The sequence below is a fragment of the Berghia stephanieae genome, chromosome 5 (assembly GCF_034508935.2).
Source record: "Berghia stephanieae isolate SIO BIC M18660-M18661 chromosome 5, UCSD_Bste_1.3, whole genome shotgun sequence".
Classification (NCBI taxonomy): domain Eukaryota; kingdom Metazoa; phylum Mollusca; class Gastropoda; order Nudibranchia; family Aeolidiidae; genus Berghia; species Berghia stephanieae.
In genome coordinates this window covers 10242076-10256490 of record NC_088364.1, presented here as the reverse complement: position 1 = coordinate 10256490, position 14415 = coordinate 10242076, and the positions used below count along the sequence as shown (strand labels likewise).

Here is a 14415-nt window from a genome sequence, read left to right as displayed (position 1 = left end):
GTAGTAGTAGTAGTAGTAGTAGTAGTAGTAGTAGTAGTAGTAGTAGTAGTAGTATTTGACAGGAGTATGTTACTAAGCGAAATTACCTGAGAGGCAAAGAGGGGAAGGGGGACAATGGTGATAAAATGGACTGACGAGTGGATTGATAGACGGTGAATACTGAGAATAAGCCTTTTAAAAATGTTCAAATAGAGAGGTGACATATTGATGACAAATGCTCATATTTCGGATTATAAGGATATCCCCCCCCCCCCCTCCCCAGTACATATTTCAAAAATTAACACAATTCATAGATCTGTGGCAAAACAATACCATTTCAATTTATTATTTTGTTTTGCTTGTGTTTGAGTCGATAAATGGTTGGATATTTTTGTTGAATATCGACATCACAATTAATTTACTAATGTACCCAACTTGTACGATAGCCTCCGCTGTTCGTATAAAACGAAACATCTACATTTCTATTCACGGCAAGGATACAGGAAGCGAGCGAGGCTGAGTCATGAACAGATCATATCTATGGCATCAGTACGTGCCCTTTAACCTTTTATTCAAACAAAACAAACAAACATGTCCAGATTTGCTATGGGATGGATCATCATTATTTACAACTACTCCTTTTAAAAAGTAAAAACGTGTGTGTTCTGAAAAAGTCTTATTTTTTTATTTGTTTTTTTTTTTTTATCTGTTCTTTCTTTTCTCTTTAAATCAAATCCTGAGACACATAATTTAAGACTTTCACTTCCCTCAGTGAAAACGGCAAGAAATGCTGCTAGGTCAGAATATTCTTTAACCGCGCTTACATTAATAAAATTGACAATCTTAGTCAATAGGGAATGAGATTAGCGGAAGAGTAGCGTCCCTTGATTGGACGTCACCTTACAGAGAGAACGTCAAAATGGTTTTGCGCATGCGTCACTCTCGTCCTCGCTTTCGGGGAAGTGTCTCATGCCGTACAACCAACATGACGTTCTCTCTCTAATAACTTTTCCGCTCATGACTTCCAATCAAGGGACGCTACTCTTCCGCTAATCTCATTCCCTCTCATCATACTATCTGCGACAAACACCTAACACAATGACAGCACTTTCATTGAACAACATCAAAAGATGACTTTGTCTATTATTATAAACATCACGTCTCTCAATTCTGTAGCGTGGTGATTACTTAATATATGTAAGCATAATATATATCGTAGATTTTGTAATTCTCCTCCTCCACCCCCACCCCCTTCCATTAACTCAAACCATACAATCATTTCCCTCTTGAGTAAAAAAAAGGAAGCAACAAATCAACTGAAATAGCAAGAAAAAGTGGAGAAGAAAAAAAAAACGAACAAAACAAAACAATAAAATACAGGAGAAAAGAATTACAAAACAAACAAAAATAACAGGAGAAAAAAACATCAAAAAGTCAGATGAAAGATACTAATCTAAAAATCAAACACATTTTTAAAAAATTTTTATCAAAGATGAATGAAAACAGTTTAGGACATTTTACGTCTGGATACTTTCAAGTTAAACAAGTTTGTTGAGGGGATTATGGGAGTTCTCTCTCTCTCTCTCTCTCTCTCTCTCTCTCTCTCTCTCTCTCTCTCTCTCTCTCTCTCTCTCTCTCTCTCTATCTATCTATCTATCTCTCTCTCACACTCACTCTCTCTATCACTCTCTCTCTCTCTATCTCTCTCTCTCTCTATCTCTCTATCTCTCTCTCTCTCTCACTCACTCTCTCTCTCGCTCACTCTCTCTCCATCTCTCTCTCTCTCTCTCTCTCTCTCTCTCTCTCTCTCTCTCTCTCTCTCTCTCTCTCTCTCTCTCTCTCGCTTACGTACAATTATTTTTAAAAAAACACTTATATAACTGCTAGACGGTTTGTGCATTAAGTTTGAGTTAAACTTGACAGACACGTATACAAGTTCTTTGGTGAATAATATAATGTACGTCTAAAAATGTACATCTGAGAATAATCGTCGCTGCGATGGAAAGGGGTGATAGATCACTTCATATACTACATTGTCATAAGTAAAGAATAGAATAATACAAAGGGCAGGGCAACGAGCGAGGAGACTCTGGACATTCATAATCCTTTTGTTTCCATGTCGGTAGCAGTTGTAGAGTGATGAAAACGTCATTTATTTCGGTGTATAGCCATCGTAACCAGCGCCTCTGTCGTCAGGATAAGGCGTCCATTTGGACAGTGATATATGCTAAAAGGACATGTCGCTGGTTGCATCATATTAATATATTATTACCAGAGCTGTTTTCTGACGGTGAAATCATGTACTAGAGCTGACAAGCCAACGAAGCTGCCAACCCGTACAATAATAGCGCCAGTGAAACGGAGGAAAAAAAAACGTGAAAGAAAAACAGCATTTAAAAAAATAAGATGTCCATTTAAATTATATATTTTTTTAAAAATCAATTATTATTTAAATCCCATTAACATTCGAATTCCATTGAGTCAATTTAATGTAATTCTCGAAAATATGAAACCATAAAATACAAGACAGAGAGAGAGAGAAAGAGAGAGTGAGAGAGAGAGTGAGAGAGAGAGAGAGAGAGAGAGAGAGAGAGAGAGAGAGAGAGAAGGGACGGGGGTGGGGGGGGGGGGGAGAGATATTTCTTTAAATTTTGAGTTAAAGTTATTGAAGTAAAACCATCCAAGAAGACGTGAGAAGTTTTAAATGCGACATTAATGACGAAAGAAGAAAAGGTAGGAGATGCTTGCAAAAAAAAATATTTTAAAAATTAAAATAATTACAATAAAAGCACAAAAAAAGAAGAAAAAAAATTTAAAAATAAAGAAGAAAAAGAGGACTAAAGAAGATCGTCAACCCTAAACATTACCTTTTCAAAAAAGGGTACAGAAAAGAAAAATAGAAAAGGAAAAAAAAGGGGGGGGGGGGGGGGGGGCTAGTGATGATGGCAAGATGGATAGAAGTAGGGCGATGACTTTCGTTACCGAACTTTGTCCTGACTCCTTGCTTGAAGACAACGGGACGAGCCATAACGGGTTTTCAGTCCTCGCCATTCATTATGTCACGAAGCGTTGCCCAGGTAACCATGGCTAATAATCACGATCTTTGTCCAAAATACATGTAATATAACACACACACACACACACACACACACACACACACACACACACACACACACACACACACACACAACAAAGTCACGACATGAACATGAAAAAAACAAAGCGAAACAAACTAAGATCAAATTTTTTAATTTTTTTTTTTTTTTTTTTTTTTTTTTTTTGCCTACGAACCCAATTGCACATGTTGGCGGCCATTGAGACGATTGCTTAGATGAAGAATAAGGGCCATTAATTAAGCGGTTGTTGGGTTGAATTGAAATACAAGGTTAGCAAGAGGTTGTTTGTAGATAGTTGGAGCAGACGGCCACGAGACTGGGGGGGGGGGGGGGGGGGGGGGGGGGGGTATTTTGATATGTGAGCAACCGTGCCTATCTGCTGTTATGTCGTATTGATCCCGGTTATGAACATTTAGTTTACAGTCAAAACGATCAGATGTGCGAAATGTAGGCGCCATGCAGTTTTTAAAAAAAAAAAAACAGATAAAACAACAACAACAAAAAAAAACAACAATAATAATAATAATAATAATAATAATAATAATAATAATAATAATAATAATAAATAATAATAATAATAATAATAATAATATAATATAATAATAATAATTTTAAAACAAAACAACAACAACAAAAAACAAAAAAACAAAACCCAGAAAAACAATACAAAAACAAAACAAGAAAAAATGTCATTTTCTGCAATGAAAACATCTACTTAAAACTCAATTTCTTTCATTTACACTTTACATCAAATTTTTCGTAGTGTCCACCAACCTCAACCCGAAGTAGTACCAAATTGAGATGGCAGCTCACCTATATTATGCGGTCAACAATGACGAGAAACAGACTTTTTCACGACCGTCCAGGCAGGGAATTGAATTTTTACAGAATTTTAACCCTTCACGGCCAAAGTCCATTCTTCATCATCATCATTGCCTTTTTCACCCTGGGTCAGGGTATAGGCCACAGACAAACAGTTTCCATCCTTCTCTATCCTGAGCCAACTTTTTTATCTCATTCCAGGTCTTACCACTTCTCTGTATATCAGCTTCTATAATTCTTCTCCATGTTCCTCGTGGCCTTCCCCTTGATCTTCTGCCCTGAGGGTTCCAGTCCAATACTTTCTTTGTTATAGTTGAGTCATTCTTTCTAAGCGTGTGTCCAATCCACCTCCATCGTCTTCTTCCTATATCCTCTCCCACTGGTTTCTGCTGTGTTCTTTTCCATACTTCTTCATTTTTTATTCTATCCATCCATTTTATTCTGAGTAGCTTACGCATGCACCTGTTTACGAAAATCTGTACCCTCCTTATACATGCCTGTGATGCGTTCCAAGTTTCACATCCATACAGTAGGACAGACTTCACGTTTGAGTTGAAAAGTCTTAGCTTTAGTTGAAGGGAGATATCTTTAGTTCTCCAAACTCTGTTCAAAGATGTGAATGCAGCCTGTGCCTTTCCTATTCGTGCTTTCACCTCTGCTTCCGTGCCTCCATCCTTGTCAATTATACTTCCGAGATAGCAGAAAGTGTCTATATCTTCGAGTTCCTGATCTTTTACTTTGATCTGCTCCCTTTGACGCGTACCTATCCTCAAGACCTTTGACTTTGCAGGGTGAATTCTTAGACCAATTGATTCCGAGAGGCTGTTTATAATTGTGGTTTTTGCTTGCATCTGGTCCTGGGTGTGGGACAGAAGAGCCAGATCATCTGCAAAATCCAGATCATCCAACTGTGTCCAGGGGGTCCACTGTATCCCATTTCTTCTCCCTTTGGAGGTTTCCTTCATTAGCCAATCAATGGCAAGGATGAACAGGAATGGTGAGAGCAAGCATCCCTGCTTGACACCAGTCTTAATTTCAAAGCTGTCAGTAAGCTGATCTTCATGTACAACCCTGCAACTTGATCCTTCATACATTTCCTTAATGAGGTTTACTATCTTTTCAGGGAGTCCATAATGTGCCAGAATTTTCCACAATGTTGCTCTGTCAATACTGTCGAAAGCCTTCTCGTAATCCAGAAAGTTGACAATAAGAGGAGAGTTCCATTCTATAGACTGTTCTACTATGACTCGCAGAGAGGCAATCTGGTCGGTGGTTGAACGGTTTTTCCGAAAACCTGCCTGTTCGTCCCGCAGTTTAGCATCTGTTGCATTCTTAATTCTCTCTAAAATAATACGGTTGAAAACCTTTCCTGGGATAGAAAGAAGAGTGATGCCTCGATAATTATTACAATTACTGAGGTCCCCTTTCTTTGGAAGCTTGATAAGATGTCCTTCCTTCCAATCCTTTGGGAATATCCCGTCATTCCAGATTCTCTCAAATAGTGGGTGCAGGGCCTCAGCATTTCTTTTCGCATCAACTTTTAGAGCCTCCGGTGGAATCTGGTCTGGTCCAGCAGCTTTCCCCTTTTCATCTTGTTAATGGCACCTACAATCTCTGCTATCGATGGTGGATCACAGCTAATTGGTAGCTCATTCCTTGCAGGCAAAATTTCTGGCTGGTTGTCTGGTGGTGGTCTGTTCAGAAGGCAGTTGAAATGTTCCCTCCATCGTTCAGATTGAGCCTCTTTTCCAAAAATAGTTTTCCCATCTTTGTCTTTGACTGGTACCTCTGGTTTCCCATATTTTCCAGCAAGTGTCTTGGTAGTTTGATAAAGGATCCTCATGTGTCCTCCAGTCGCTGCTGCTTCTGCTTTCTCTGCAAGTCTGTTCATGAATGCTTCCTTGTCTTTCTTCACAGATCTTTTGACTTCCTTAGCTATGGCTCGATACTGCTCTTGTGCATCCAGTCTTGAAGCCCTTGTTCGGCTTGCATTCACTTGTTCCTTCCTTGTTCTCCTCTTTTCAATAAGGTCCAAGGTGGTTGGACTTATCCATTCTTTATGTTCCGATTTCTTTACCCCCAATACCTCGTGGCAAGTTGTTATGTAGACTTCCTTGATCTTTGCCCAATGTGACTCTACATCTATGTCCTCCTCGAGCTCAGTAAGAGGTTGGAATCTATTACTCAATTGTAGTTTGAATTCCTCATTCTTTTCCCCATCAAGTGCATTCACCTCGAATTTTCTTCTTGTATGTGATCTGGCCCCGTGTTTTCTGAGTCGGAGCTTAAGCTTTGCCAATAGCAGGTGGTGGTCTGATCCAACATCTGCCCTCTCCGTACTGTCACATCTTCCAATGAACGTCTGAATCTACGAGAGATACAAAAATGATCAATCTGATTCTCTGTCACACCATCTGGTGAGACCCAAGTTGCTTTGTGGATCCTCTTATGGGGGAACACTGATCCTCCAATCACCAAGCTGTTGAATGCACAGAAATTTGCAAATCTCTCTCCATTATCATTCATTTCTCCCATGCCATGACGTCCCATGATACCTTCATAGCCTACGTTATCCTGTCCCACTTTTGCATTAGCATCTCCCATCAATATGTTGATGTCTTTCCTTGGCAACTTGTCAATGAATTGTTGTAGCAGACCATAAAATGTATCTTTGTCCTCATCTGTTGCATCATTTGTTGGGGCATAGATCTGTACAATGTTCATGCTGATCTTCTTAATCCGTGTTGTAAAAGACGCCATGATGATCCTTTCTCCGCATTGTTCCCATCCTCTCAGTGACTTCTGGGCAAACTTGCTTAGAATTATTCCTACTCCCTGTGTATGAATCCCGTCCCCTCTCCCTGAATATAAAATCTTCTCCCCAGACTTGAGGTGTTTCTGTCCAGATTGTATCCAGTGGGTTTCGCTTACTCCAAGTATATGCAGCCTGTATCTTCTCATCTCAGTCACAACTTGAGAGCTTTTTCCTGCTTCATACATGGTGCGAACGTTCCACGACGCAATTCGAAGCTGCTTGTTTGGTGAAGACGTCATCGGGTCAGCAGAGTCCTTTCGGCTTTGTCTGTTGTCCTTCATAAATTCTGTAATTCCAGAAACTCTTCGGTCGCCCAAGCTAAAAAAAGGATTTAGTTTGTCTGTCTGTGTTTCTGTAACGGTTTGAGTTTAACGGAAAGGGGTGTTAACCCTTTGCCAACCCCCAACCTGGAGGACCAGGTGACTCAAAGATGGGGGAATCACACACCATTAGTCGCCTTTTACGACACGCTGGCTTGGCGTTGGGCTATTCTTGACCCTCTCAGTTGAGGGACCCCGGACACCACACGGGGTAAAGTCCATTCTTACACCTGGCCATTTTCACCAAGAGAACGACACACACACACACACACACACACACACACACACACACACACACACATACATATTTAAAATTTTGACCGGAAAACTCGTCCTTCAAATTAAATATTGATCCATTAAAATGACCCGCATCAATGAGATTTTAGCTTACATACCGACGTATAAGGGTTAAAGGAGGTAGCGGTAACTACCGCTAATCCTGGTCACATTGGGGTTAATATTTCTCGAATGAGGTCTTTCAATAAGCAATGATTAAAAAAAATAGAAAAAAGATCCAAAAAGACATCCAAAATGGGAGTTGAACCAACGGGTTTTGGGGACAATAATCTATTGTTATTGTATAACATTGACTGCTGGTGGTTGATTGTATGGGTGGGGGGTTAGGGCCATAAAATAATAATAACCGGGTGGGTGGTATTATAACCTTATAACATAACAATGCTACTACTGTCTCCGTGATTGGGGTCGGAGACCGCGGGAGTTGTCTTTCCTTTAAAGGTGACAAAAGAGGCGTAGCCCTGATAGTGTGGGAACTTTTTTGAAGAGTTTCCGACCTCAAAATTTTCCTCCAATGTTCGAGAGGTGATCTAAAATGGTTTGTGAGGTAAAAGGGATGGATTGAAGACGAAGAAGAGAAAAAAAATATAATAAAGGCAAATTAAACCAAAACTGGGCTTTAAAAAATTGAACAGAAAACATTGAGGAATTTCAGATTCGTGATTAACAAAGACCTGGAGCAGAGATATTGAGAGAGACACAGAGAGAGAGAGAGAGAAAGAGAGAGAGAGAAAGAGAGAGAAAGAGAGAGAAATAGAGAGAGAGAGAGAGAGAGAGAGAGAGAGAGAGGAAGAGAGAGAGAGAAGGGGGGGGGGTTATTATTATTATTATTATTATTATTATTATTATTATTATTATTATTATCATTATTATTATTATTATTATTATTATTATTATTATTATTATTATTATTATTATTATTATTATTATTATTATTATTTATTATTATTATTATTATTAATGTTTTCGTTTTTGTAACTTTTATAGCCAGGTGTAATGTATGTGGCATAGAGCATGAAGTTTTTAAAAAATTAGTAATAATGTTATTCAATTTTACGACATATCATCATTGCAGCACACTAACTGATGGCCCCGACTGTGTCGTGAAAGCCCAAGGTTACCGTAACCAATCCTGAAATACCATCCATATCTAATTCACAATTCTGCAGTTTTATTGCGAATTCTTAAGACAAAGCCAGGAATTGAAATTTAACCCTTTAGAGCCAAGGTTCCATTTTACTCTAACAGAGCATTTTACTGTTTCCACCCAAAAGAGCAGTCATTGCGATGCTACATTAATGACTTATCGAGAAAACCGTCAACTTATTATAATACATATTATTATGAAGGGACAATACGATTCAATAGTCTGATGTCACGCCGCCCGGCAACGGAAACAAAGAAAATCATTACTTTTTATTTTTCGTGCTGGCTAGAACTTTTCATATGTCTTGTGATCAGAATGTGTAAAAGTCAAAGCATGATCAAATGTATGTGTTTTTTTTTCCTCTGGATACTCTTTATGCTCGCCGGAGAAATTTTTCATACGGGCGTCCGCCATTGTTCCGCTAATTTAGAGCCAGTGTCACAAAGTTACCATGCGTTATTAGGAAGGAAGTGACGTTACGACTGTTGAAGAGTATTGTGAAAACGCACAGGCCTGTATATCCAGACATGGAAAGAAACCATAATTTGAAAGCAGCGACATCTATATATATACTATTAGTATACGATGTTTGAAAGACACCAATTCCGTCTCGCCGACAGAGGGTTAACAGTGAAGTTCTTCTAATATTACGACTCCTCACGACAACTCAGCCTCAGGCTGGATTGAATTTTCAATCAGTTGAAACGCGCTACGTTACTCAATGCTCAAGAAAAACTCTATTAACAAAGAGATGCGACTGATTTATTGATGACATTGGATGATTCTTGTCTGTGACCTCATGGGGTGTTAGGTGAGGGGGTCTGCCTGACATGTCGTACCTAGAATTCTGGGCATGCGACATCGACCCTTTTCTGCCGCACTCGGAAAAAAAAACATCAACATTTTTTTGGAGATTAGGTCGGCATACTCGTCCTTCAAATATTACTCACTCACTGACTCAATCCTCTCCGGGCCTGCTGGCACTTGAGGCGATGCACGGGATGGATCTCCACCTGGTCCTGTCAGCAGCTATTCTTGGGGATATCTTGAGGGACAGAACCCTCTGCCTAGGTCCCTCTCTTCGGTACGTCTCCAAGTCTCCTTTGGGAAGCCTCGCTTCCTTTTTCCTCGCAGAGCCTTCCTTATCAGTGTTTCATCAGGTCCTTCAAATATCGATCGATTCAAATAACCTTCACATAACAATATGTGGCAATCACATCTTTTTTTTTTTATGCAGATAAATATCTTTGACCCGATTCTGACGTCAATGATGATCTCTTTTACAACCAACCGGCCTTGAGGGTTCAAGTTCAAGTTCGAGTCCATAAGCTACGAACGCCACATCGTGTCAATTATGGTAATATCATATGACAACTCATTCAAACCTACCACACGCTCCCACTCCAGTTCAATCATTCTTCCAGGTGCTCTTGTGTATGTTGTAAAACGCGTTGAAATTATGTGATATGAAGGGTTGAAGTAAAAACAAGTAAAAGTAAAAATTAGTCCTTCATAGCCTTTAGGTCCTTAGAGCCGGAGTTTATCCCGGTTTCTATAGCGTGAAACGGACAATAGCAATTGCTTGCTACCCTTTGGAAAGGACGCTAGTCTATCGCAAAGTACTTTCTGCCAGATCTAACAGTCCCAGCTACCAAATCACTGCTGAGTGGACAGAGGAGGTCAGAAAAAAATCTAGACTGTACCCGTGATCGATCTCGGTTCCATTGCGTGTGCAGCGAGTGCTCTACCAACTGAGCTATCAGCTATCCGAAGTAAACTCAAACCAGCCTGGAAAGGGTTAATATAGGGGTTAGAGACTTTACTCACCTTGAGAGCACAGAATATGCATGAGTTTCCCATACACGTGTGGCCGGACAGTCGTCTGTAGCTTCGTCTGAAAACATCGAGATGCCAGAACACCTGAAGAATGAGAAAGAGAGAGAGAGAAAAAGACATATCATTAAAAGTATGATCAATGCAAAAACATGAAGTTCGTTTATAACATGCATAATCTCATGGTACAATCTTGTATCAAATTTATAAAAGGGTATGTGTGTATTGTAGGTACAGGTGGGCGGAGAGGTGGGGGGGGGCTCTCTAGTAGCTCAATAGATGGAGCACTCAACTCATTGCAATTGGATTTGATATAAATTTAAATCCGTGTTTTCTAATCTTACAAGCAGTATTTGAATAGTTGTGTTCATTGGGTTCTAGCGGAAAATACCATCGGACACACTGGCATCTTATCCGGAAGGAAGCACGTACTAAACCAGTTAACTGCCGTACTACAAAACGACGCGTATATTTAAAAATAAATTCGCTGGAAAACTCGTTCTTAAAATATCGATAATTTAAATTGATCGATATTTGAGGAACAAGATTTGAGAAACGAGTAAAAATTTGGTCAGAAAACTCTTTTTTAAAATATTGATCATGTAAATTGATCGATATTTGAGGAACAAGATTTGAGGAACGAGTAAAAATTTGGTCAGAAAACTCTTTTTTTAAAATATCGATCATTTAAATTGATCGATATTTGAAGAACGAGTTTCCTGGCCAAATTTTAAAATTTCAATACGCGTGTTTCACTTTCTGGAGTACGGCAGTAAACTAATTAGAGAAGAGGGGTGATGCCTTCTTTATTTGCTCACCGTACTTCATTGTTACTTCGATAATTTAATAAAATTTGAAATTTATCCCCATTAACGGAGATAATGGCATCGCCCAAGGCGTTGATCGAGTTGTTCGTGGCGTTGATACACACACGCAACTCCTACCTCCCCCCCCCCCCCCCCCCCCCCCCCCCCCACACACACACATTAGAGGGCAGCGAGCATTGAAGAGTAAGAGAGAGACGTGAAGTTATAATAAGAGGGGGTGGATGAGGTGATAAGAGGGGTCGATGGTGACTTTTCGCCAGATCTAACAAACTCAGCTACCCATTCATTGCTGAGTAGACAGGGATTCAGAAAAAAATCGACTGCACCCGGGATCGATCTCTGGCCCTTTGCGTATAAAGAGAGTGCTCTATCAACTGAGCTATCGGGGTCCCCAAATATTCTATTGGACCTTTTAAAAATACAGACGTTATAACTGTTTTTTTTGGACGGAAGAAACTAATGAAACTCATATTACTTGATTAGTTAAAACACCAAACGAAATTTTAATATTATTGTATTATTTTAAATGACAACAATGCGATAGAAAGGAGTGGCGACAAGAGATGGACAAAAGAAAACAAAAAATCAGACTTGCAACTTGCTAGGTTCGACACACACACACACACACACACACACACACACATCTTTAGTAGTCACATACATTTCAAACAATAACCCATTAGAGAAGAGGGGTCATGCCTTCATCATAGATCATTGTCATTGCGATCATTATGGTGTAGTAAATTTTGAAATTTACCCCGTATAATGGAATCGTCCAAGGCGTGCGCCTCCTGTTCCCCCCATCTCACACACGAAAGGGCGGTTTGCGGAGTGGAGGGAGGTGGTCGTCTGCCTCTATGGTCGTCTGTGTCGTTTAGTGTATGGCAAAGGGGGGTGGGTGCGATTAATTAAGTGGGATGGGTGGTGATTGGTGGAAGATAGGCAAAGGACCGAGGCAACGAATCGCTGGGGAAGTAGTATGGCGCTAGACCGTTGATAAGAAGTGAGGACCGCCGGCGGTCTTCCTCTTTGGGACTGGACCACGGTTCACAGCTAAAAGACCGTGGGACCGGTCCTCGGTCCGGTCCTCAGCGCGGCACTACTTGTCACGGTATCTGGTGCGTGGTGACAGGATCCCTTAATTGGCCCTATGACTCGGAACTCTAAATCGTGAGCAATCGCCTGTGACAGGTAAATCCTACACGTGCCATCTGTCGTGAGTAAATTATTGTCTGCCTGGTCCACTCACTGGTCCCTTGGGGGGTGGAATCGGGGACTTCTTATTAAAAACAAATGAGTGAGTTACCTCCCTTACCTGGCTGAACACACCCCCCTCTCTCTCTCTCTCTCTCTCTCTCTCTCTCTCTCTCTCTCTCTATATATATATATATATATATATATATATATATATATATAATAATATAATATATAAATCTATCTATCTATCTCTATCTCTCTCAATTTATATATTTATCCATTTATCAATATATTTATCTATCCAACTTCCCATCCGTCGATTTACTATCAACCCATCTATCTATCTATCAATCAATCTATCTATAAACCCATCTACCTGTCTCTCTATCTATCTATCTATCTATCCATCTATCTGTATGTTATACTCCATATCACCATGGTGTGTACGCATGTTTGTTATTGTTACGTCTACTATCTGTTTGTTTGTCTTTGTGTAGTCCACGAGCATCAGATCAGCCAGGCAGCAGCGCCACCTCCTCGTCGTAGCGAGCCGTGTCTCAAACCGTGACCTTCGTCACGAAGGCCACGCTCAAACGCCCTGCCATCAAAACCACCCACCCACCTCAGGCCATCAATCACTCACACGGTGACACGAAATGAAATGTCCTTCAAGATTAATTCAGACACCACGGTTACAACTACGAGCAACACGGTTACGATGACGGAGACTTGTGATTGTTGTGTGTAGAGTATATTATTATTATCATTGTCCATTCAGAATCGATGACACGGCGCTGGGACACGAGACAAATCATCATCCATAATGCTCTATCATTTAATTTCAAACAAGATTTATACCATGCACCTGTGAGTTTAAAATAATAACAAAAGAAAGAAAGAAAGAGAGAAAAAAAAACGTTGATGGACTATCTCCCTCCCTCCCTCCCGACTTTCCCCTCTCTATTTTTATATTTTTCTGGCCCTATCCCCCATTTCTTTCTCTTTCTTCTTCTCCCTTCCCCTCCCTTGATCTCTTATTTCATTTCACCTTTGTTCCACATGATTTTTAAAAATGAGCTTTTATATAGCGCAACATCCACTAAACGAGCTCAAAACGCTTTACATGGGGTCCCTGGCCAACAGCAGCCCTTAACGGGTAGTACGGGACATGACGCCTGTTTGGCGATATTACATTTGTTTTCGGACAGAGACAACGCTGTTAACCGCCAGTTACTAATTTCACATCTGAGTACGGTGAGAGAATGTGAGTAAAGAGCCTTTTCCAAGGACTCAACTATGCGCCGAGCGAGGCGCGAACCCAGGACCTTCCCATCCGCAAGAAAGCGAGTGTCTTACCACAAGACCACATAGCCACAGGAACGAAAAGGAAAAATTAAAGGACAATAATAATAATAATAATAATAATAATAATAATAATAATAATAATAATAATAATAATAATAATAATAATAATAATAATAATAATAATAATAATAATCATTTATACAGCGCTCATTCTCGTGTAAAACACAAGCTCTGGGCACTTTACAATATAAATTAATAGAAAAAAAAAAAAATAAAAAAAATTAATTCATAGCCAAATCAAGGATTCATAGTGTCTATAAAAGCAAATACAGTAAATATGTGTCTTGAGACAACAAAATACAATACAATGCGATCATCCTGAGACAGTGACATCATTATGAAGTCCTAGTCCTGAGATCATCCCTGCTGCAGCACATGTGTCAGCTTGTCAGTGTCAGACGCTTTGCACACCAATCATCCAAGAATTAATGGGCCGAACTGGCCAGTAGTCGCAACTGTCCCCCCGACTAGATCAATCTGGATTTAACATGATAATCTATTAACGTTTTAACTGTTTTTAGCTCTTGGCTGAAAAAGGGATTTGAGTTTGAAACGTTCCGTTTTGTGATTTGTTCTTTTTTTTCTGTCTTTCATTTATTTTTTTAAAAAAGTTATATTCATTTTTGTACCTTTCTTTTTACAATTCAAAGCTTCTAACAGCCTAGGTATTCACGACAAATGATACGGGCCCCCGATG

The 14415-nt window shown here is 39.8% G+C and overlaps 1 protein-coding gene across 2 annotated transcripts in view; it reads right to left on the bottom strand.

Moving 5' to 3' along the window:
* The window catches only part of LOC144972397 (uncharacterized), a 130502-nt gene that overhangs the window by 39049 nt on the left and 77038 nt on the right, over window positions 1-14415 (bottom strand). For both annotated transcript variants that reach the window (XM_078913537.1, XM_078913538.1), the window contains exon 3: window positions 10324-10416. In XM_078913537.1, coding sequence (XP_078769663.1) covers window positions 10324-10416 — 93 coding nt within the window. The remainder of the gene's footprint in view (window positions 1-10323; window positions 10417-14415) is intronic.